General features: G+C 40.6%; 1 protein-coding gene across 2 annotated transcripts in view; it reads right to left on the reverse strand.

Annotated features, from left to right (window-relative positions):
* Window positions 1–25893, reverse strand: part of HEATR5A (HEAT repeat containing 5A) — a 2570019-nt gene that overhangs the window by 1887054 nt on the left and 657072 nt on the right. For both annotated transcript variants that reach the window (XM_044073826.1, XM_044073825.1), the window contains exon 10: window positions 21287–21398. In XM_044073826.1, coding sequence (XP_043929761.1) covers window positions 21287–21398 — 112 coding nt within the window. The remainder of the gene's footprint in view (window positions 1–21286; window positions 21399–25893) is intronic.

A 25893-nucleotide genomic window follows, 5' to 3' on the forward strand; every position in this document is an offset into this window, starting at 1 on the left:
CTTTGAAGGCAATGGTTGGGGGTGTAAAGAGAAATAAGGGAAGAGATGGCAGGGCAAAAATAAGGTTTAAAATGGTGTGAATAAGTTGCAGTTGAGGGAGTAGGAGAATTCCAGCCAGTTTAGAGTTTGTAAAGAAAGGCAGTGGCGATTAGCAGCAAACCTAGGAATTTTATTATAAGTGAATTCAAGCTTAGTCTTAACTGAAGAATTTAAGTTGGTAAAGATAGCAGAGGCATTGAGAAGAGAGGGAAGAAGACAGTCATGGGCAAGAATAAGCCTAGAGTCATTTGTTAGGTATTTATTATTTCTATAGAGCAGTCCAAGTTTTTGATGCTTCTTTCATGCAGTTTAAGATGTGCAGATAAAATTTAAGATGATCATTGATGATTACACATAGCAGTCTGGTGTGTGTTTCAACAATGACAGTGTTACCAAGTGATGTGATGGTAAATGATGATTTAAGATGTGTAAAACATTTTAAAAGAAATAAGAGAAGTTTACTTTTTTAGGGTTAAGTATGAGTTGACTGTTAGTTAACCAGTTTTCAATAGAGTGAAAGGAATTTTGGGTATGTGAGAAAAGGTCAGAGAGGTCATCATCAATGGAGATGATAGTACAGTCATCAGCATATTGTATGAGACAAAAGTGAGGACAGGAAGTGTAAAAACTATTAGTAAAGATGTTAAAGGAGTGGCCCAAGAATGGAGCCTTGAGGTACACCTGTATTAATAACTAGCAAGGGTGAGCAGGCGGGCAGCCATCTGACAAACTGCTGCCTGTAGAAGAGATAGCTAGGAAACCAATTCAGGGTAAGGTTAGCAGTATTAAGATCAGACAATTTGCAAAGTAGCTTGGGGTTGGAGACGGTGTCAAAAGCTTTGCATATATCTAGAAACAGACAGAAGACTAATTTGTTGTTGTCTCTGGCTTGTGATACACAGTGGGTAAAGGAAATATGAGCAGTGGTTGTGCTGTGGTTCGGGTGGAAGCCATGTTCGGAGTGAGTGAGCAGATTTTCCTGAAGGAGGTAGGTTAGAAGTTGTTTATAAATAAATTTTTTGAATATTTTACAGGGGGTGGACAGATTTGCTATAGGATGGAAAATATTAGAAATACTAATATTAAAAATATTACAATAAAATATGAATATTAAAAATACTAGAAAAGTTTGTATAAGCAGTATATTTCTTCATCAAACAAGCCATCAAACTAGCCAGGGCTAAAAAAAGCAGTCCCAGACAGGAAACAGACAATTTTTCAAAAATACCAGGATTCTTAAAGGGCAAGAAACGGGTTCAGGCACCTAGGCAGCACGACACCCCCTGTGAGACAGCTGGATGTGGACACATGGCGGGTTGGCAGTTTAGCTGCAGTGACAAATGCCTGCGGACAATTCCCTGTGGGAATAGAGGAACCCCCTGCACCCTAACCACATGTGACAGACACAAACCCCCTTAGTGATACACTCTGCACCCTCCTAAAAGCCACCATGTGCAACTGTCAGTGGATTATCCTCCTGGCATAGGATGCCATGTGGGCATGAAAGTGGTAGTGTGGAACCTGTGTGCTGTGGGCAAAGCCTTTATTAACACAATATGTAAAGTGATGTGTGCAGCGCTTGGTGCATACTAAACCCAGATATAATCACAACTTCTAGAAATGTGCCACAGCACGGAGAAAATCCTGCACATCACTGTAGTCACACTTATGTTGCAAGATGTGCTTTAGGCGACACTTGCTTACAACAATAGCCTTCCTACGTGGTGTCACAGGCATCCCCCTCAAAAGAGATTCCTGTCGGGTATCTGTCAGGTTCTGTTCCTTTTGCAGAACAGACAGAAGGTCGGATAGCTGCACAGTAGGGCGTCCCAGTAACACCTTCAGCCGACGATGCCATGCCTCCACCTGGTTATTAGTCCACGGGAAGTCCATGTCAGAGACATCACACACATTCCAAAACCTCAAAGGGTAGGAATGGCAGTCGTTGCTGTGCAAGTAGCGGGATGCATACTTGCGTTGTCAGCCTTGCACATAATGATGGTCCAGAAATACGCCAATAGGCTGTGCACAGTCCGGTAAAGTATCCACGATGTCCAGAAATGCAGGGACAACATCTTCCAGTGGTAAGAATGTCAACGCAATTAGCTTGCAGATGGCAATTGAGAAAGCAGTGTCTGTACCATAGAGGGCCACAAGGTGGTGATGCTGGATCTGGTGCCAAATGATCTGTGCGAAATGGAAAAGGCACCCCTTCAGAATACTCTTAGGGAATGCCTTATGGCTGGCACGGATCGCTGCCTTTTCAAAATCAGTCATAATATACTGTGGAGCCAAGGTGCATCCCTGTTCTGCAGCCATACCCTTCAGTATCTCCCACATATTGTTGTATGCAGACTCTGACTTCCGTGTCATGAGACAGTACACCAGGGGGCCGATCCTTGTTGAGGTGGGGGTGCCAATACATCCATGTAATGTATACAGCTGACGACATATATCAGCCCGTGTGGGGAAGGTGCCATCTGCAAGAATTAAGTCAGATCTGCACAGATCAGTCAGATTCTGTGACATTGTAAGTAGAACCAAGGAATCAGTCCATTCCATATCAGACCTTCTACAGAGGATAAAGCTGCCACTACGGAGTGGATACTGGCTGACATCAATATCTGCGAGTGTTACTGGAGGTGTGGTCATGGATGCCCGTGCCCTCTGCCATACCCTGGTTATGCTACGACGCAGGGAGGCATGGCAAGGCATCTCTTGTAGTACATTGTCAATCGCTGTGCCTAGGACACTCTGCATTACCAGGCTTGGCAAGTCATTGCTGGTTACCGCCCTCTGCCGCAGTTCTGCTCGCAGTGTAGCCACTTGGGCTATTGTTGCATCTGGGTCATACTGGTGTGGTAGTGATTTCAGCAGTTCTTCCCCCTCATCATGACAAACCGTGATGGCATGACCTCTGCAGGCCTTTACTCTCCACTCGATACATGCCCAGTACTGTTTAAGTGGTGCTTCACGCTCCAAATGGTAGAGGTATCCCTCCACTACCAGCATTGGTTTGCCCCATTGGCTGGGCACTGTGCTGTATCTGTTGCCAAGCTGACCGGGGCTATACCGGTACATAGATTCCATCATGATAATGCCACTTGTTGATGGCCTCTCCGTATCCATCACGGCCAGTGTAGCTGGGAACAGGATGTAGACACGACACTGGTACAAGTCACTATCAGATGTTAGAATAGTTGCAGTACACCGCCTTGTGTACCCTGTGAAGTACTGCTGCCTTGCCACAGTGCCCCTGTGCAGCTGTCTGTACTCCACCTTGCTCTGACTACCTGTTCTGCTAGGGTTTCACTATGTGCAGTTCACACAGCCATGGGGCTGACAAGTGCTTGTAGTCTGGTAGACGTCTACACAGCTTGCTTGCAATGCAATTTCTATGTGTACTGCACAGGTCCCCTTTAACTCACAGCTGTTGTTGCCGGCCAATCAGGGTGGGGGGCCTAGTCTCAGTTTCAGTGATGGAGGTTACATAGGGAGGTTACTCTGTGTTGCACCCTTGTCTGCCAATATGGGCCTGCATACTTGTGTACCCCAGTTGCAGCAACCAATGGATGGGTTTGGTGGCCCCTGCAATACACACATGCTGCTGTGGACTGGGTGGAGGGTTGCTACCCCTGCGTGACAGTGTTCCCCTACTACAATGTTTATTCCCTGCTGTTGGGTTGGTAGTCTGTGCTTGCCCGAGTCGGCATGTTCCCACCTGCCAATGCACTAGGGGGGCTCTGGCAGGAAAGTTGCTGTCTGTTGCAGGCATGCCTCTCCATCACTATGGGTTGGGCATGTAATGGAGCCATTCACAACAGTGGTACTCACAGAGATACTGTGTCCATCATGCTGTGACATGCTTGGTTGGTGTTACACCAACAGGTCTTGCGGTAGCATGTACTTTCTGAGGGGTATGAAGTCTGAAACTCATCTGTCTGTTCCACTACACTGCTGGACGTCCACATATGTGCGGTATTTGAGCTACACATTTTCTGCACAGCTCAGGGCTGTCTGTGCTGTTATATACTGTTAGGGATGCTTCTGGTGTTCGTGCTGTCTGGGAAATGCGCATGTACGTATGCTCTGCTGCAGCTACTGTGGGTTTTACTATTTGCTTCCCGGGAATGTTTACTGTGCAAGTTTGTGATGACTTGTGGAGCACTACAGGTATGTTGCTGTTATTTTCGTGCTAAATGTATTTTTGTGCTTTGTGTGGACATGTGGAGTGCTTGAGGTATGCTACTTTTATTTCCGTTCATTTCGTTTCACTTGTTCTTGGCTTTGCGTGGCTGTTTCCACTGTCGGTTTGTAGCCCGCACACCTGCTTTAGGGGTTGTCTCCATTTGTTTGTTTTCCCACCGACGTGGGTTCCCACGGCGTATATCCCTTTCGGCTGCACCGCTCTAAGGTCTAGCGGTGCTGCGGCCTTCTTGTTTTGACGTTAGAAACGCTGAAAGTAGTAAAGTAAAAGATACTTTCTTAAACAAACATAAATAAATACTAAATATATGCATAATATGTTTTCTATGTGGAAGGGTTTCCTAAAGGCAACTTTTTTTTTAAATAAAATAAATATAAACTAAACAATAAATAAGCACAGTTTCTGTGAGGAAGTTTTCTCCAAAGGGAACTTAATTGCCACAGAAAGGACAAAGTGTCAGCTACCTCTCTTATGGAGGTTCTAAGCTGCTTCCTCACGAGGCGGCAAGACAGTACTGAAGATTTTCCACTCTGTCTATTTTCCCTCTTCAGGTTAGCCAGCAGCAGTCAAGAATGGATTTGACGGTGGTTTCAAATGGTTTGGAAAATGGACAGGTGCTGCTTCTTGGGCATGACACAACACATAGGCTAATGCAGAAGTGGGAATGATAATCATACAGTAACTGTTATAACAAGTACACTTGAATGCACTAATAGAATCAGCTTCCAACAGAAAAGTTTTACATTTTCAATATGCAGCCAGAAAATACTAATAAAATAAAGGCAGTGTACCACTAAGTAAGACAGCAAAAGCCTAGGACAGTGTATACAGTTTATGGGGTTTGAAAGAGCCTACTAAATACCAAGAGAGTTGAACTACAAAGTAACTTTGGAACTAGCATGCTGAAAACAGAAATTGTACTGAACTACTTTAATTTAAAACTGCTAGATATTTATGTATAAATGCAACAAGACTTTGTTTATTCAAAGATAAGTGTCATTTCAAGAAGAACCAAGGATGGAAGAAACAGTTAAAAATGGGGGTTCACAGCAGAACAATTAACTCTATCTTCTTACTCCAGTTATCCAAGTCAGCACCAGTTAGACCACCTTTTTGCTCAGTCAGTAGAAAACATGAACATAATGATCTGCTTCTCATGCCATTTCCTCTTCCCTTTGAAGTCATCATCAGATGCTTATCAAGTAAATGAAAGGGCTTCTCATAGCAGCAGGCAGGACAATAATACTTATACAGCAGTGCCTATGTTCCAGTCCCATAGGGCAATATCAAAGTACTAACCAAGGGAAAAAAAGTTTTACTCAACACCTATTTGCCCTCTTTCCAAACCTCCTGTTATAGGTTCTGGTATAAACTAGAAATCAATACCAGTTTATCAATGTGAGATTCTAAGTGTGTCCAGTCTTTCCTGACTGCTTAATTATTTTCCTTCACACCCTAACAGCCAAAAAATGTTCAGTATGCTTGTAAAGCTGGTCATTAAATCTTATCACATCCAATATCCTGTTAAATTTAATTATCCAGTCTTAAATAAGATTATGCCTTCCTGTCTATTTGGTTGAACTGTTTGACATGATAGTACAAATTCAAAGAGCAGAAACTAAAGATGCATTCAACTACCCATCCTTAGGACTTCTAAGTATTTTATATTTTGAATATAACATGAACTTATGCATTCTATACTTAAATTAACAATGATCAGTGCCTATACTGGACTATTATTACATATTACAAATCACATTACAGATAAGATAGTTAACAAGGTCAATGAATAGCAATTCATGAAAGAAAAAATGTGATCAATGCATAGCAATAATGTATCAATAATAACAAACACTGCTAATAATACTATTACTACTAATAATATTACTTTTTATCACAAAGACATCAATTTCCCAAAGACCCAAATGCTTCAGCAAGCCATGTTGTCCTGAATTTAATCAATATTTGATGTCTTGAAGTCAAACAAATTTCTTTGCTCAGTACAAGATGACTCTCTCTTCCATAAAAGGAGTAGACTTAATACCTCCCATATAGAACTTTTCCTCCACAAACTGTAGTTATTAGGAAAAGCTCTTAGTGTCTACCTGCCTAGATGCAGACTCTTATGAGTGCACGGACACTAGATTTCTAACTGGTTGGGAGGTCTTTGACACAGAAAAGAAATTAAGTAATTTACTCACTGTAACATTAAAGCTGTGTTGTCTATTTTCATTCTTCCTGAACTGGTGGGTTTCGGATGATTCTTGGCCTCTTCTTCCAGATTCTTGGATCCAACTCTCAAGCTCCAACTTTATGCATAATGCCCGCCAGCCTAACATACTTCAGATCAAGTTTGCTGCCTTAAACAAACAACGAATAATACTTTATGAGAACATAAAAAGGTGTAGGTTAAAGAAAAAGAATTGGAGCTCAAACCAGGAAACATAGTTCCCAAAATGATCTCACTTAGGTCTCTCTAGGAGCAAAGGAAACAGAGTTAGAATGGCAGGAAGTTAAGGAGGAATGAAAATGAACAACAGAGATGTAACATTCTGCTGAGTACATAACTTATTTATATGATGTAATTTCATTCATTCCTCATCTGATAGGACAGAGTCCCCAGCCAGATGAACCTTGGGTGGTCCTCATGGAAGGATATTTTACAGTATTGCGGAGCCAAAAGCAGCTCTATTCCTAGAAACCAAATCCAGTTTGTAATGAGCAATAAAAGTATGATTAATGGACCAAGTGGCAGCTGCACAAATGCCACCTATAGAAGTTCTAGACCAAAAGGCTGAGGATACAGCCATAGACCTTGTGGAATGAGCTCTAGGTGGTTTAGGTAAGGACAGCCCTCTTTTACTATACACAAAAGTTATGCAATCAGTTAACCACGTGGTCAGAGTAACTTCAGAAACTGACAAGCCCAATTTTTTAGGTGAGGAAGACACAAATAACTGGTCAGTCTTGCAGAAATATCTGGTCAGATGGAGATAAAATCGAAGATGTCAAAAGGTGGTGCAAGTACTCTTCCTTATTTAAGAAATTTGGAAAAAAAACTGGAAAGTTAATACCCTGGTTGATATTAGACTCAGAAGCTACTTTATGCAAAAAAGATGGGTTGGTTCTCAAGGAAACAGTCAAAAAACAAAAAAGGTGAATCAAAGATAAAGTGGAGCTGGCAAACAAGTCCAAGTATCAACAAAAAGCAAGTTCCACATCGTTGTATAAGTCTTTTTAATAAAACAAACCTTTCAGACAGATACATCCTTCTTCAGTGTTAATAAAATTCATACCAAGACATCACATCTTATATAGTTAAAACTCAAGAACACATGACACAGCCTACCTATACAAATCTAGCAGTCAATTAAACAATTAAGAATCAGAAAGCCTCATGGAAAATTCCATAGGAAAGTTCTTAATGGAACATTCTATTAAACAGGACTCAAACATTATATGCTTGGTTTGTATAATACACAACCACAATTAATTAAATCAATAATTCATTTAGTCAAAGATTTACTTACAAAAACATATATAAATATATATATCCTCTGAAAAGTATGTGTTAACATACAGCTTTTTTTATGCATATAGAAATTATATTGTATTTGTTGTTTTCTCTTAAGAATTGTTTTTAGTGTGACCTGTTTATTTAAACCAGGATATACATCCGCTTGTATTCTTCAGTATCCAGCTTATTGACCAAGTCATCCCTCTAACACCAGAAGTTAAAATATCCATCACACAAAATAAAAAATAGTGTGATTCATCTTTTTCTTGTATATGTTGGGCTAAGGAGTTAGTAATCACTTTCCTTCTTATTTCTGACTTATGTTTCACAATCCTATCCCTTAACCTCCTTGTTGACTTGCCAACATAAAAGCATGAACATTGTTGACATAAAGCTAAGTAGATCACATTTGTAGTATTACATGTAGCTGTACAAAAAAATTTGATCTTTTTACCATTAAACGGATGTATAAATTCAGTTAATGTGATTATACTGGTACAGCATATACAACTGTAGCAAGGGTATGTGCCTTTTTTATTAAATGCTATAGAGTCCATTCTATTTAAACTAAAGTCCTTATAGCACAAGCGCTTCTTTAAGCTATTCCAATTTCTATAAGCAAAGCATGGTTTATCTGGAAGCCACCTCTCATGCCCAGGAATAGCCTTCAAAATATACCAATTATTTTTAATGATTTCTTCCACATTTTTACTTTTTCTATTATAAGTCATTAAGTATCTCAAAGTATTATCAGACGGTTGGTGGATGGAATTAATACCATCCTGGTTGGAAAAATATGGCCTAGCTTTCCCTTTTCTCATAGAGGTCACTTAATTTCTAACAACATCCAGCTCATCTTTATTGTAACCTCTCTCTAATAATTCATGTGTCATTTCTTTCATTTGTTTATGGAATATCTCATCCAGAGTATTAAGCCTACTTACACGTAGATACTGTCCCCCTAGGTATGCCTTTAAAGACATGTCTGGCATGCATGCTAGTTTTGTGCAGATATTTGTTAACTTGCACTTCTTTTTTATAAATGCTTGTATCTAAACCAGCTTCAGCTAAAGACAAAGTGACATTCAGAAAATTAATACTAGACTCTGAATAATTCATTTCAAATTTTAGAAAATCATTAACATTGTTCAAATAGGAGTGAAAGTTTTCAAGTTCTTCACTCATACAATACCACGCACGGAAAATATCGTCCACAAAACGCTTGTAGAACAATATTCTAGATGCATATCTATTGGCATGACCAAAAATATTTTCTTCCTCCCATTTGCTTAAAGTTAAGTTGGCGTAAGTGTTATCAATTGCTGTGCCACAGCTATACCAGATATTTGTTGGTATAGCTGTTTATTACATACAAACATTATTTTGCAACACTAGTTCTAGTATCTCACATATTATTTCGATGAGCCTAGCAGAGAAATGACTATGTTCTAAAAGTATCTCTCTTATTTTCTGTATTCCAAACTCATTAGGAATCATAGTAAAGAGGGATTTGATATCCAAAGTTACTAACAGAAATTTCTTTTCCATACTTTCATTATACCATCTATATAACTGTGCCAGAAAATCACCAGTATCTTTTATATAACTGGAAACATCTGTCAGAAGGCTCTTTAAGGCTTTTTCAAGATATATTGATAAAGATTCAGTGGCCCACCCACGGCCAATCACAATAGGCCTCATTGGTGGTTTATCCTTTGATTTATGTATCTTGGGTAGGCCATATAGAATAGGTATTATAGGACAAGGGACAGTAAAGAAATTAAATACATCAATATCTGTATCGTTTAAAACCGCAAGGAGCACTGACTTCTCTTGTTAAGGGGTGTTGGATGACCAACCACCTTTTTGCTTTAGAAGTTCAAGTAAGTCTCCAAAGCAGATGTCTTCAGGTGGAGATATGGGGCACCCTTCCCCCATTGAAATTTGTCTCTTCAGTGTGGGATTCCTGAGGAGAATCTAAGTGTCTCTTTTTATATGTTCTCTTCCGAGGGACTTCTTCAGTGCAATGGCCTGGTGAGGTATCAAAAGTGACATGGAAGTCCTGAGGGACTGACTGGAGACTTGAACAGGCTGGCTTTCCCAGCAGAATAGAATAGAATAATGAGGCTCACAGCAAAGACCCAAAGGTAGTAAAAACATGTGATCCAAGGGGGTTTGGGATGTCCTTTCTCCAGATAAAGAGAAGGCCCTCTCCACAACCTCAAAGGCACATTGCCTAGGGTAGACCACAGCCAGAGGTATTGGAGCCAATATTTCCTGCACTGCTGACCCCCGAATCCATCTAGGCCCTCGACAAGGATGGAGTCGGACCCAAGATGCCCCAGTGCCCAAGCTCTGAGGAGCAAGCATGGCTCTGACAATTTTGGAGTGAACCCAAGTCTCCCAGATCCAGTGTCAGCTCTTCAGCTCCGAGAGTCCACCTGCTCCAAAAGGCTTGGAGCAGGACAGCTCACGGAAGTGACTGGTGTCGAAGAATGACCAGTCTATGGATCCCACTAGGACACTCCTAGAGATCTTGGATTATTGGGCTCTGAAACCACAGGATGAATCGGACAAGGAGAGACTAAATGAGGACTTGTGATGGCCAGGCTCATGGATCTGATGGGAGACGGAGGCTAAATCATCACATTTGGATCTGAGCTCTGAGGAATTTCCTCATCATCCTAGCCACTTCAACATTGGACAAGCTCCTGGAGGACCTAAGTGAGGAGCTAGTAGATGGTGGTCTGGCGTGTTTGCATGGAGACTCCTGTAAAACTGGAGAATGGAGACTCCTGTAAAACTGGAGAAGGGAGTTTAACAGGTATTGGGTCCAGCGAACAATGAGACAACTGAATCTGAGGAGATTTACTTATTGAAGTTCTAGGATCCATGGTAGTCTAATCTGATTTTTTTTCAAAATTTATGATGGTGCCTCTAGGGATGGAGTCGAGGATGCTGATGGATCTGGAGACCTCCTCCTGGTACCCTTGTCTTTGGAAGCAGAATCAGCTGGCTTCTCTTTGTCTGATGTTTTGGAGGTGGTTTGTGCCCCAGATAAAACTAAATAAGAAGAAAAAGAAGGAGAAGGCCTTTCAAAACAATCGTTTCATCTGTCAGTAAGTGCTCTAGCATTGCAGCTGGCACAGATGGAACATCCTGAATCCAAATGAGAAGCACCCAAGCAATAGATGCATTCACTGTGGGCATCCAAGTTGGGTATTTTGTGCCCACAGGAAATTATTTTTTTGAAACCAGTTGGCTTGTCTGCCTACCAAGAGTTCAAGAAACTGTAGACCAAAAGGAAAATATTTATGTATTTATTTTTAAATACAGGGACACTATTAACAATGGTAGTAAGAAGGGACCACTTTGCAGGTACAGGCTGGTTACATGCAAACTTCAGTTACTTAACAGGGGGATGGGTGCTGCCCATCTTGTAGACCTCTCCAAGGCAAAAGGACAGCTTTGAACTAGACCCATTGTTAGTAGAGGGGCTGGAGACATACAAGATATACAACTGTATATACAGAAGTCCCTTGATTATAATAGCCTCCTGGATGCTGTGCTAAATGTCTTCCCTATGCAAGTCACCTTCACCCAGTGTGCAGGCACTTGCCTCAGCCTGTAGACCAAAAGGAAAATATTTATGTATTTATTTTTAAATACAGGGACACTATTAACAATGGTAGTAAGAAGTACCCTGAAACAGGTAGAGAGAGAAAAAGGGAAAGAAAAAGGGAAGGTCAAAGTACCAACAATGGTAGTTGAAAGAAATACTGAGTTTTCTGAAGAAATGAAAGAAAATACTCGATGAAAGCAACGTAAACTTGAAAACTCTGACTTAAGGGAGGAAAGGGAAGAAGAAGCTTAAGGCATAGCCTGCTGAGAAAAGAGTTCTGAAAAACTCACAGTTGTAAACTAAAATTCACCCGATAGCTTGAGAGAAAGTGGATCCACATCTGTAGCGATATGGCAGCAAACAAGATCTGAAGTATGTTAGGCTGGTGGGACATTATGGGTAAAGGGAGGAGTTCAAGAGTTGGATATGTGGATCGGGAAGAAGCATCAGAGTCTGATCCACAATCCATCAGCTGAGGAATGAATGAAAATGATAAAATCGGATCTTGTTTTAATTTAAATTTTGGGTCCAGTATGTCTGCTTGAGTGAAGCATACAGCAATGACTCCACATTCATTGAAGAAAACAGATTTCTCCTCCCTGACCCTCTTACATTAAACAGACAGCTTCACCATTAGCAGTTGAGACACAATGGTATGGAAGGCATGGTGTCTTTACCCAACCTAGACTATCAGGCTCTGCTGGATTTGGGGGACAGTAGAACTAAACAGGCCATCAGGCCAGAGGCATTCTGGAGACTGAAGGGACCACTTTGCAGGTACAGGCTGGTTACATGCAAACTTCAGTTACTTAACAGGGGGATGGGTGCTGCCCATCTTGTAGACCTCTCCAAGGCAAAGGACAGCTTTGAACTAGACCCATTGTTAGTAGAGGGGCTGGAGACATACAAGATATACAACTGTATATACAGAAGTCCCTTGATTATAATAGCCTCCTGGATGCTGTGCTAAATGTCTTCCCTATGCAAGTCACCTTCACCCAGTGTGCAGGCACTTGCCTCATCCTGTGATTTTTGTACTGGACATTTTCGATGGAAGTTCAGCAAGATGTTAAAGAGGCCTCTAACATTTCCATTCTCATCATACAGTGGCCTGGTTAAATGTTTTCACTGAACATTATGATGATTCACCAAACACGACTAGCACCATGACCTGGTATCAACAAGAATACTTAAAAGGCTTGAATTTTCTAATCATCAAAATTAGGGTACTTTCCCAAGATTAAGGTCAGGACTGAAATTTGAAGAGCACATGTGGCAGAAAAGAACTGTGTGATGTTGGGACAAAATATACTTTCTTAGTCCACTGAGTATTGCCATAGTGTGCACCACTATTAAGTATATCAACCCTCAATATGGGGATAAAAGAGAAATGAAGAACCATTCCGGGGAATGTGAAGGAAAAAATCCTTACAGTTAGCAACTGCTGAGGGCACCATATACTAGATTAAAAGGCATTCTAATAGTTTTGTTACATAGAGAAAGACAGAAGTGTTTTCATTTCATGTTCTAATTTTAAATTAATTTTAACAGCCTGTATCTGTTTAGCAAAGTTTTTAAGCCTATATTAGTGATGCCAGTAAACAGTTGCACTGCGCTCTTGCTGTTTAAGTGGTCGTTATAAAGCCCTAGTTTCAATCTTGTGTATTGAGTTTATTTCAGGCTAGTTCGGGACTTATCTTTGCACTGGGGCAGTTCCAGGCTAGTCAGCTTGGAACTATGGGTCTAATTGTTTTTTCCTCCCACCCTGTTTTGTAGTTGTGTCATTAAACCCTGTGCATCTCTTGTTGTCTGCCCCTTATGATAACTTGACAACATAATTCTCCCTCTCTAAGCACACAGTTATCATTTTGCAAAGTCTCTCCTCTTAAATTACTCCTCAGAGTAAAAGGCTTGTGATAAAATAACTTAGTATTGAGTGTACTGATACTTCTTGCCCTGATTTTAGCATCAAATTAGTTAGTTTCTTTTACTATAATTAGTTTACTGGTTCTTGAAGGTTTTCAGGATAGTTGCTAAGTACTGGAATTTTAATACTCAGTAGCAACTCCACCTAAACATTATTCCAAAACCAAACTCCAAGTAGTTATTGTTACCCTTGCCCCAGAGTTATTCCAGTCAATATCATGGACTAGAATTCACACACAACTTCTCTAGCCAGCCTGATTCAGATGGGAATCTGCAGACAGTGTAAGAATTCCCTCGTGCTGTCTGACGATCATCTATTACTCAAACAGCATAAAGAAAAAAAATCTGAGACATGTACACATGTAATATCCTTGGAGACAAATATCTCACACACAGTAAACTCAGACACCAAAATCGTCAGCCGTATACCACACCTCTCCAAAGCCATCACAATACACATAATCCATCATTATGCTGAGTTTCGAAAGATTAACTTGCCTAAACCTCAAAGATCTCCATAACACAAAACAGGCCCGAAGTACACTCAGCTTATTAAGCCTACTTCCTCACATAGCAAAAGGAGTCCCAAAGTCACAGATGCTGACCCCATAAGGCAGACATTGCCCCAACCAAATGTTGTTATAGGTGTCTCCACTATAAGACATACAGATGAGTCTCTTACCAGGCTGAGCAAGGAAACAGAGACAGTTAGCTGCTTGTCTGGTGCCAGGGTCCATCAGATCACACATGCACTCAAGTCCTTGAACAAAAAGCACCAATATGACTCTGTCAAAGTTCATGCTGGTATCAAGGACTTGAGGTGTACTCCCTGGATTATAATATTATTTCCATTTTTCCATCCACGTGTTGACATTGTAACAAGCTTCTTGAACTAAATGTCGCAATTTCTTGCATCTGTGAATATGCATCTATATTTGATTTTTAGCACATCCTTGTATCTGTAAATATGTTTTGCTCACTTCTCATGTAATCCTGTTTACTCAAGATGTGCCTGCAAATGGGTACACTGAGATCAATGCACTACCACATTATACGAATATAAATAATAAAATAGCCTAGTATGAACCTATGAACCTATATACCCCCAGGGGTTACCTCAGTGTCACTGCTCGACAGAGGCACAACAAAATAATGGGCATAGTTTCTCCAAACTAAAGGGGTGGTGTAAGCCACAAAACTATGGGCTAGGCTTATAAATGCCCTCGGGCAGATAGCCTAGTATGAACCTATGAAACCTATGAACCTATGAAAATAAATAAATAAATAAATAAGAGAGAGAAATGATGGCACTCTAGACTGTTCGTCCAAGGCAGGTATGAGCCTAACATTGAGCAGCATTCTACCTTCTCCAAGGATGATGCCACGATATGAGAAAAAAATAATTGGTTTAGTTTTTGGTGTCAATCAAAAGGGGGTGCAATATTTGTCAGCTTGGGAGAATTTGATTGACAGACCACTCTGATTCGACAGGGATGGCCTGAATCTCTCCCTTCTAGGGTTTCAATTTTTGGCATTGATATTGTCCACCCCCATAATGCCTTTTTCAGGCAATGTCAACCTGATAAATCTACCAACATAAGAAAACAAAGGAAAATATGAAGATGCTACTGATCTATGCTAGGAGCCTAAAAGCTCCACTCCCTACAAGCCCTTCTTACTCTGGAAGACATTGATGTCCACATAAATACTGAAACATGGCTTAAAACAGCAGAAAGCACTCCAGCTGTGCAGAGCTGTAATGTCTTCCACATGTTTAGATCAGCTACTGCACAGGAGGGAAAAAATGGTAGAGGTATCTCAGTCTAAACCCAAATGAGACTCGCATCAAGGCTGACAAGGCAGCAAGGTGCAGCAGACCTTCCTCAAGTCCAAATCACCATTTCCTATGTGAGCTAAACTATCCAACTATAGATATGGAAATCTATATCATCACCACTAGTATACAAGCACAGAGATTCCTGAACTTTGTTAATATAAATGCCCTGGAACCGTCAGTCAGACTACCTACTAGGGGGAATAACATCTTGGATCTTTTCTTTACTAATAAGGAAGCATCTTGAACCATCCCTTGCCTATCTTCATCACTTGGTAGGTTTGACCATAAATTAGTCTCCATCGAAATAAAACTGAAGCCAGAAATCCCTTCCACCCAAGGTACCTCTAGAAATTTCTTTAAGACAAAGTACCTACTTCTAAGTGATACACTGGCAAGCTTCAAATCCCCACCAAACCCGGTTAACTCCAATGAATATGCAGAAATGTATACCATCACGTTATACCAACCATGTAAACAGCTGCACAGATGCAGCTGTACCCCATTAGAACAAGTGCAGGACAAACCCAAAAACAAACCCATATGGTAGAACCATATCAACAAGCTTTATAATACAAGGAAAATTATTTTGACCAAGAGTAAGAACAGTAATTTCCAAAATGGTACAGCCCTTGTCACTGAAATAAACAATCAACTCAAGAGCTGCTTAAAATCCACCAAAGCCAAATTTGAGACTAAAATAGCTACCCAAAACACAGACAATCACAAGCCATTTTTTTAGTTATGTTCATAATCTCAAAAGTGTAACACAGCAATGTGCTGAGCTGATCGTGAACAATGTTGCCTATACTGACATTGAAGATATAGTGAAACTAATGGGCAGTAAATTTAGCTCCAACTTTACCCTTCTCTCCCCTCCATCCATCTCTCAAGTTATATCTGAAAGTGTCTTGCCTCCACCTATCACAAAAGACCAAGTCCTAAAAGTGTTATCAAAAGCTAAAAATACTTCCTTCGATGAGTCCTGACAATATCCCTGGATGCATCTTAAACAGCACGAAGCACAATTTAGCCATACCCTTAACAACACAGTTCAGTCTCAGCCATCACAAAAGTTTTGTACCAAGTGAACAGCTATAGTCATTTACCAGCATAAAGGATGACTTTCCACATACTCAGACAATTACAGATCCTTAAGACTGACCAGCCTCATATGCAAAGCCATGTAAAGATTTATCATGGAATTAATCAATCAGGACATAGGAAACTGCCAAACACTGGACCTCTCTCAATTTGGATTTGAGAAGGACAGGTCATGCTTACTCAACCTGGTGAATTTTTTTGAAAAGGTTACCAAAGCAATGGATTACGGCAAAATGGTACACATCACATGCATTGAGCTGGCTAAAGCTTTTGATACAATTTCCCAATCAGGCATAGTAGAAAAGGTAAATAAACTGGGAATAAACTCCTCTGTCACCAACTGGATTGCCAACTGGCTCACATATAGGATGCAGATAATCAAAATAGTGGAAGTTACCTCGACAAATAGACCAATCACCAGTGGAGTCCCTAAGGTTCTGTGCTGAGATTTCCCCTGTTTGGCATCTACTTTCCTGAAGTAAAACCTGATACCAAAATGCTCTAGCTGACTAAGTTTGCAGATAACTGAAAGCTAGGAGCAGTCACTGAATCCCCAAATGACTTAGCCATCCGGCAGGAAGGTTTGTCTCAAACAGATAACTGGTGCCAAAATCATGGACTGAGACTAATTGCAAAAAAATGCATTACTGTATCCTTTTGGAGGTTATCTACCCCAGGGAACTACCACATTGACACTATGCCCCTAAGAGCTGACACAGCTGTTTTGGATTTGGGAACTTATGTGGCCAGTCAACTAAATTTTGACCAGCAAGTATTTATTGTTATACAAACCTATCAATGTCATTGTCCCCCTTTACTCAGCCCTCATTAGGCCTACCAATGAATATAATGGCCCCTTTGCTGTATCTCTCCAGACACATGCAACAAATGGAATGCACACAGAGATACCTTACTAAGAGGACATAAAACCTACGCAACATGTCCTACATGTACCAACTCAAAGCCCTGTCACTAGTCAGTGTCCTGCAGACTGCTAAGAGATGACCTGTGTTTGGCATATATGGCATCCTCTGACCCATTACTGATGGATTTACTGCATATCAGCAAGTCAGATGACATCAGAAATACTTAGTCAACAGACCTAAACCTCTTCTGCAACATCAACTGAATGGTTTGGAAGGTCAAGTGTATCTTGCAGAGGATATCACTACTACGCAACAGAGTCCTTCATTGACATAAAACAAAGTTCATGCCCCTCCATATTCAAGTGCAACATAGATCTAGAAACTGAAAATTTACCCCAGGACTGCCTTCTGTACTACTAATGGACAAAGGCAGCTCCTAAATGCTTTATCCCATGCATGGGTCCCCTCAAATTATTGATGGTATAATTCCAGTTATTCTCACTAAGGGTGATATATAATTAACAACCATGGAATGGGTAAAATAACCAAATGGCATAGGTTATTTTGAGCACCAAAAAGGAAAACAGGCTAGACTTAAAATGTCACGCAATGTCAGCTAGTCTAGTACTTGCCTATGAACATATGAAGTTCAAACCTCAATAGATAATGCATAATTTTAGGAAGAGTGCATGGAATGAAGATGTTTTTCAAGCTGCACAAATGACATCTCTCAAGACAAGCCCTAATGAAGAGATGATCCACGACTTAACATCTTCTTGTCAAAATTAGGCTGAAGGAAGGGTAGGGCTGACTTTACTCAAGAGTAACTTTCATTATCCTGGACCATCCCCAAAGGAGAGGTCCTCAGAAGAAGTGGAAGAAAAAGATTTAATTTCCCATCCCTAAAAGTTTTTTAAATAAGGGGCAGCTGTCAACTTAGAAACAAAAGACATCTGAAAAAAGTAGAAAAAAATATTTTTTCCACACTGCGTGTATACGACTAGCAGCACAGAAGAGAAGAGGCCACTGAAAGGACATGCAATAGTGACACTGTAGGAAACTCACTAGACTAGTGTTGATTGGATGTTCTACCCAAGCAAAGCATGCAAGGGGAGTCAGTACTGACCTTACTCATATTGTCTTCTTTAAGATACTACCATGAATGTTCTCAGCTATCCTCCACTATGCCAATAAGTTCACAAGGTTCACTGCAGAAAAAACATGCAATTGCACAACCCTGCTCAGATCCACCTGGATTACTTAAAAGGAGGAACTCCATAACCTGGGCCAGTAAGCACAGAAACAGTGTCAGATACAAACTCTCCATAAGGGAATGAGCCAGACTCCAGTCCTTTCACCAGAAGAATCTGGTCTTGAGATCTCAAACAATAACATCAATAAAACAAACCAATAATATCCTACACTGTAAAGTACAGAAGGTTGATTCAGCTTCAACTTCAGTATGGGACTTCAACAAGAAAGAAGGGACTGAAAGGAGCTTTTCTACTTCATTTCTTGTGGGAGAAGCATTTAGAAGACCAGAGATCAACTTTCCAACTTTAGGAGTAAGGAGTCATCAAATGGGTAGAGACCACCAAGGGCCTGGTTGATTCTCAATATGAGCCAACTCATGGGGGTCAACCTATCTGCCACTAGCCACATGTCCAGGGCATTGTAGCTCTCCAACTATCCCTTTAAGTAATGCTCTTTCTCTTTACACATCTGTGAGAGAAGGCCCTGAACTGCAAATGGCAGTGGTATTATGCGACATCACTAAACTGTTGGCAATGACAGCAGTTACAGACAGAACATAAAAATCTAACGCAGAACAGACAAAGCTGTTGGTATTCCCATTTTAAGATCTGATGATCACCTAAGCACCTCAGACTTAGGAAGAGTTATTCCTTTCCTTTTAGCGTCAGGCTTAGGTATCTTCTTGCAATGCTTGCATGAAGAGACTCACAGTGATGGGAAAAATTTGGACAGCTGTTTCGATCATGTCCCTTAAAGCAAATGCACAGCTTGCTGCTATGAGCCAATGGGCCATGGTATCTCTAAATGTGATGCCTAAGAAATGTCTTCTTTCGGCTTTTCCCGGTTAGGGGTCGCCACAGCGGAACTCCAGTCCGCTAATGATTGGCAGTGAATATTTACGATGTCGAGCGGCACACCCACACAGACATGCACCTACCTGCATGTCTTTAAATTCAGTCGACTGTGGGGAGGACATGCAGACTCTGCACAGAAGGCGTGCCAGCCGAGAATCGAACCGGAGAACCTCTTGCTGTGACGCAACAATGCTAACTGCTGCACCACCGTGGCATGAGTGATGCCTAAGAAATGCAACAAATTTTAATCAAGAGGCTGAAGGTAAAACCCCTTTGGTTGTTTTGAGAGATCTCTTACAGGAAAGCTCCACCTTGGAAGTCAAAAATCTGTTTTTTTCCCCACTGTATTTTTATTTTATGAAGTATTTTAACATATCAGATTCACTGTCATGGCCATTATGAGGTTGGTCATAGGTATTACTAAGTATGCAGTTGGAGACCATTGAGAAGTCTAGCCCAAATTCCCAACTACCACATAATACCACAGTCTTGTTTTGCTGCTTTCATGTCTCCTTCTCAGAATCCATTTCCCTTTATACAGTCATGCTTGACATAAGAAAGTGATCTTGTTTTCCCATCCCAATAATGCACAACGAAGGAGTAATGTGAGTCAAAACCATCTTACCTACCTTCTGTAACTGAAGTGCTTGCAATTTTCTCAGATAACCTTCACATACATTTCTCTTCACAGCAGTCATACACCTCCAACAACTGAAACTAGCTAAACTGTAGACTTTTGTATGGATGTCAACATGCAGTCCTGAGAGTACTGACACACATACACACACACACACACACACACACACACACACACACACACACACACACACACACACTTTTCCCGAGATGTCAAAGCTATCACTATAATCCAGGAGCTGTTAACTGACACATCAAAGAAATTTTTTTCTGTGTTCTCCAGTGTCTGCAGTAGGATGAGTGTTTTTTAAATCCTAAACATTGTATAAAAGGGCTTGATTTTACAATTCACATCTCTGTGCTTACAATGCAGCAGAACACAAAAAGTTACAGCCTTTATTCTTGAATTTGTATTGCTACAAGATTTTTTAAACTGAGGCATTAATGTCTTCATGCATTACATTTTCCAAGTTTGCTGCATCCCCATTATCAAAACCATAATCCTTGAGCATGACAAATTAGTAGTTCTCTCTCTCTGTTGTGTGCAAGACAAACACTATTTCCTATAAAAATGTTATGTTACAGTTACTCAAAAGGAACACTTCCCAACAACAAGTAGGTCACTGTACACCTAATACTGTTTTTTCCTACTTCTCTGCAACAAAGGAAGAGGGAAAAGTTCCACCACCCTGTGCACATTTTTACAGCAACTGCTGACATTAGAAATACTGAGGAATGCCTATGTAACACGGTGGGCAAATACGTACCGGACAGGAGAAACTGCAGAGTTTCTTGCATGTGTGCTGTATCGTACAGGTAAAGATAAATTCCTCTGCCAAAGCACACAAGATGTTAAGCTTTTAAAAAACGTGGGTGGGCTTTCTCATTCTTTGACTCCACAGCAAGGAAATAAGTTTTATACTACACAGGCAGCTTCTGGGTAGCTAAAGAATATTGAAACCACAGTGTAGGCAGAAGGAGAAAAAAGAGAAACCTAAGAGTTGAGTTAATCTCTGAGAGTGGAGTTCTCCTTTAAGGCAAACTATGGCATAAAGTGGAATATTTCTAAATACAGTTTACCTACTCAAAATGAATGTACATACAAATGACAACATCATGTACTACACTACAGATTATGCACTGCTGTGAATACAATGAGTTTTAAACATTTAGCTAACACACACAGCATCCTTTAAGTTAAAAAGAATGCTCTAAATTAATACACCATTTCAACTGTTGCATCTTTGTTAGAACAACATACAAGCAAATAAATAAAATGAAAGTTGCTCTCATATTGGCTGTAGGAAAAAAAAACAAAGCAAACTCCAACTGCATTTGTTAGAAAACATAACAAGTACACATAACTCTTACTATAGCAATATAGTTCTGCGCCTCAGCTTACATTGTTATTAGCCTTAAAGTATTACCTAATGTCATAAGTGCAGCCAGCAAAAGCCACCCAGCTTGTGTCCTTTGTACTGATGTGCGGCTATTCTGAGATGCAGAACGTAGCAAATCCTCTGCTGCAGCCATAACCATCTGCAATAAACAAAACATGTATTATAAGCATTTCTACTATAAAAATTGATGAAATGTTTTAGAATGGCAAGATAATTAGGAACGATTTACTAGTTCACAAATTTCTGCATTGCCTAGTACTTACAGACTGATAACGAACTATCAATATTTTCTTTCTGTTTTTCCTTTCTTTCTACACGGTTCTTTGAAACTTCCACTTTTTCAAGAGCCACAGATATTGTAGTAAGTTAACTCTCCATCGAGGACCATATTTAACACATTCAGTCTTATTCCCTGTGCAAATTTAAACCTTTAAGGTGAACAAAGGAATGACCTTTGTCCACACTGAAATGCAATGAGCTTGGTCTGTGATGCAAACCAGAGTTTGATTAGGTACCCCAGCACTTGAGGAGCCAGAGAGTAAGGGGAGGAATGAAGGGGCATGGCACATTTGCCTCTCTCTTGCCTCTCTCTCGCTCTTTCTAGTGGGAGGGGTCTGCACACACTTAGGGAACACATGAGCTTGGCACAATTTCCTTGGTGGAGACAGAGGAAACTAAATGCCGAGTTTCAGGACTGGCCAGCAATGTTGCCTGATGGTGCATGTCCCTTGCAGAACTGAGAAACCACTCACAGCATGTCTCTACTTACCCATTTTATGTCTCAACTTCCTAGCTGAATCGAGCATGCGGAGTGATATATAGCCATAAATTTAAAAAAAAAAAAGAAAAAAGAACTACAATATGACTACCTACATGATAGCTCCTCTCAACCTACTTTCATCTTTGCTGCTGAAGGAACGAATGGGTCATTGGCCATGGAATAGGGCCAATAATCTGCAGGTAGCTGGGGCAAACCCCCCCCCACAAAGAACAGCCACAACAATTCCGTATCGCAGAAGCACACCTGAGGTATTGGACATGCCCAAAAGGTCAGGAGTAAGCAATGCAAGCAATGGCATTAGAAAATAGTATGTGTGGCAGTTGGGAAGGGCAGAGAAAGTACATTTGCTCAAGTCCTACTTCCCTGCTACAGTTTAGACCACTCGTTTTCAATGCAAATGCAATACTGGCTTTTAAAAGCCAGTATTGCATTAAAGAGCAATCTGGATCATCTGTTCGTGCCTCCCAACACTTAGCAACCAGGGATGTTGCCCCTCTCACCCTGCCCCATCTACAGTACTGCTGTCAAAGTATGTAGAATCTTTTCTATCATGTTTTGGATCAGGATAGAACACTGGGAGGTTGATTGCTTGATACAAGGTAAATTCAAAAACAACTTTAGGCATGAATGGTGGATTAGTTTGTAGCACAACCTTGTCCTTGTGAAAAAACTGACAGGGTTGACCCATTAAGAGAGCTTGCAGCTCACAGACTTTCCTTACAGATGCTTTTGTGTTTTTATCTGTTTGGCTGGTTGTAACCTTATAAAAGTCTTTCATCTTGTTGGTATAAAATAAGTGGAAATTCTGCTCAGAGTTTCCTTGTGCCTCTAGCTACAAAAGCATTTGAAATATCAAGCTGATGTAAGTGTAATTTTTTGGATTTGCTTTAACTGTTTCAGTGTTATTTAATAATTCTGTGTTGCATTTATTTATTATCACTGCTTTTCTACCTGCATTGTTTGCTTTAGCTTGTTGACTGCTTTGCTTCCATTCTGATATCCGTATCCATTTTATTTTCCCATGCACCCACCCAACTTTTGTTGTATTCTTAAAACTTTGCGGCCTTTTGTGTTTCCCGCTTCTGCTATAAATTTGATTTTGGACACTCCTCCCAGTCTTATCGCAGCAGCTATTCTACTGTATACAGTAAGATCATTTGGGAAGGCCCACCCCCTTAGTTTCTTAACCTTGAATTAATTTCTGTTTCCTCTCTTACTACTCACAAAAATACAAGTTGTGTCTCTTTCTACTTTATTTTGCTTTTGCTGCTTGTTCTTAAAAGTGCTCATTTGCATTTATTACTGCTTGTTAGTAGCCTGATTAAATTGTAACTGTTATTCTAAGCCTCTTAGTTTTGGTTTAAGGACTTGGGCTTCAGGCCTATTTTACATTAAGAAGGTTTGTGGTCTGCACTTTTGTGGAAGGAGAGGATAACCTCTGCCCTTCTGAGCTGGATATTGCTAAGTGAAGGCTTATTGTGCGTTTGTTCTAGTTTAAGCACTTGGATTCCTAGCCAGTTATTTTACATTAGGAAGATTTGTGGTCTAAACTCTTGTGGCAGGAGCAGCTAGTCTACACACTTCTAAGCTAGGAATTGCTGGTTGAAGGCTCAGTGTGTCTGTTATGCTGAAAGTGTCTTAGTTCTGGTCAAAGCACTTGGGCTTCAAACCCAAACTTATTGTGCATGTTGTTCTAAGCGACTTCGTTCCAGTTTAGGCACTTGGGTTCCAAACCAGTTATTTTACATTAGGAACTTTTGTGGTCTTAACTCTTGTGGCAGAAGAAGATAGCCTACTCACTCCTAAACTGGGAATTGCTGGTTAAAGGCTCATTGTGCCTGTTATTCTGAAAGTGCTATAAATTAAAAAAAAAAAAAGAACTACAATATGACTGCCTACATGATAGCTCCTTCCTAAACTGGGAATTGCTGGTTAAAGGCTCATTGTGCCTGTTATTCTGAAAGTGCCATAAATTAAAAAAAAAAAAAGAACTACAATATGACTGCCTACATGATAGCTCCTCTCAACCTACTTTCATCTTTGTTGCTGAAGGAAAGAATGGGTCATTGGCCACGGAGTAGGGCCAATAATTTTCAGGTAACTGGGGCAACCCCCCCCCCCCCCACAAAGAACAGCCACAACAATTCCATATCGCAGAAGCACACCTGAGGTATTGGACATGCCCAAAAGGTCAGGAGTAAGCAATGCAAGCAATGGCATTAGAAAATAGTATGTGTGGCAGTTGGGATGGGCAGAAAAAGTACAGTTGCTCAAGTCCTACTTCCCTGTAACAGTAGATGTTTGAATTCCTTACAGCCTCAGTAGCATGTTCGGTTATGTCAAGGAAACCCATTAGTGGACAACTGTTAAAAGCTTAGACTTCCCTTCCTCTCTCCTCCTAGGATAGCTGATTGGTTGAGCATATCCTGAGAGGGAAGCCTTCAGTTGTATCAGGAAGTGAGTGTTCAAGCTTTCTCACTTTCACAGATGAGGAGAGGAAAGTACAAGGAGGCAGAATCATTTAGTAAGGGTAAATTTGCATCCAATCACAATAACATATAAACACCAAATGAAACAACCAAATTAAAGAGGCTGAAGCCTACCTCAATTATGCAGTATCTGTGGGATGGCAGGTGGGTGCTGCCACTGAGGTACTGAGAAATTCAAGCATCTACTGTTAAACGCAAGTATGAATATGCAGCTGTACTATGCTAATTATTCCCACTGTCTCAGTGGTATTTTTGGTAGATTCCCAAAAAGCTTATCCTACTTGCAAGTTAGAAGGATAAGGATTCAGGAACTTCTGGTGAATGATCCTTGCAGAGTCTACTCTGGACTTTGAAAATCTAGTTTGTAGTGCTTTGTGAAGGTATGAAAACAGGACCAGGCTGCTGCCTCTAGAATGCTTATAGAGTCCACCACTTCCCAATATGCCATCAAAGAGGATAAGGGCTCTAGATGAGTGAGCTCCAACTTTGCCTAGAAGAGATGTACCATGGTGAGTATAACAGAAAACAATAGCAGAGGACAACCATCATGCAATAGTTTGCTTATTGACAGGTTGACTTTCTTGGCCCCCATGCAAGAGACAAACAGCTGTTCAGCATTTCTAAAAGGCTTTGATCTGTCAAGCAGTAGCATAGAGATTTCTGTTAGCTGGCACTATGAATCGGCACTCCACCCCCTTAGCTCCTCATGTGAAGAGCAAAAAAAAAAAAAAATAAAGCACTTCAATGTAATAAGCCATAAATGTGTTTATTACAGTTAGCTCTACACACCCCACCCCCTCACTCCAGCCACACACACACACAAAAACGGAAGGTCCTTCTACTAGCACACCAACCAGGTGGCCACACGCATGACACATCCTGCCCCCTCCTTCCAGTTCCAGACATTCTGGTCCAGTTTCTGAGCCATACCCCAACCTTCATTTTAACATTTTTTTTAAATAAAATAAGCAAAAAAAAAATTGCTACATTTCATACCTGCCTGCACGGAGTACTTAAGCACTTGTTTCAGTTAAAAAAATTATTTTCTACCCTACATGCACAGTGCTATAGTTTTTTGTTCTTTTGAAGTGTAGTAACTGTTGCTACAGTTAGACCACTCAAAGTTTTCAATGCAAATGCAATACTGGCTTTTAAAAGCCAGTATTGCATTAAAGAGCAATCTGGATCATCTGTTCGTGCCTCCCAACACTTAGCAACCAGGGATGTTGCCCCTCTCACCCTGCCCCAACTACAGTACTGCTGTCAAAGTATGTAGAATCTTTTCTCTCATGTTTTGGATCAGGATAGAACACTGGGAGGTTGACTGCTTGATTCAAGGTAAATTCAAAAACAACTTTAGGCAT

Source organism: Protopterus annectens, chromosome 6.part0 (genome assembly GCF_019279795.1).
Source record: "Protopterus annectens isolate FY-2018-M chromosome 6.part0, PAN1.0, whole genome shotgun sequence".
NCBI classification, from domain to species: Eukaryota; Metazoa; Chordata; order Ceratodontiformes; family Protopteridae; genus Protopterus; species Protopterus annectens.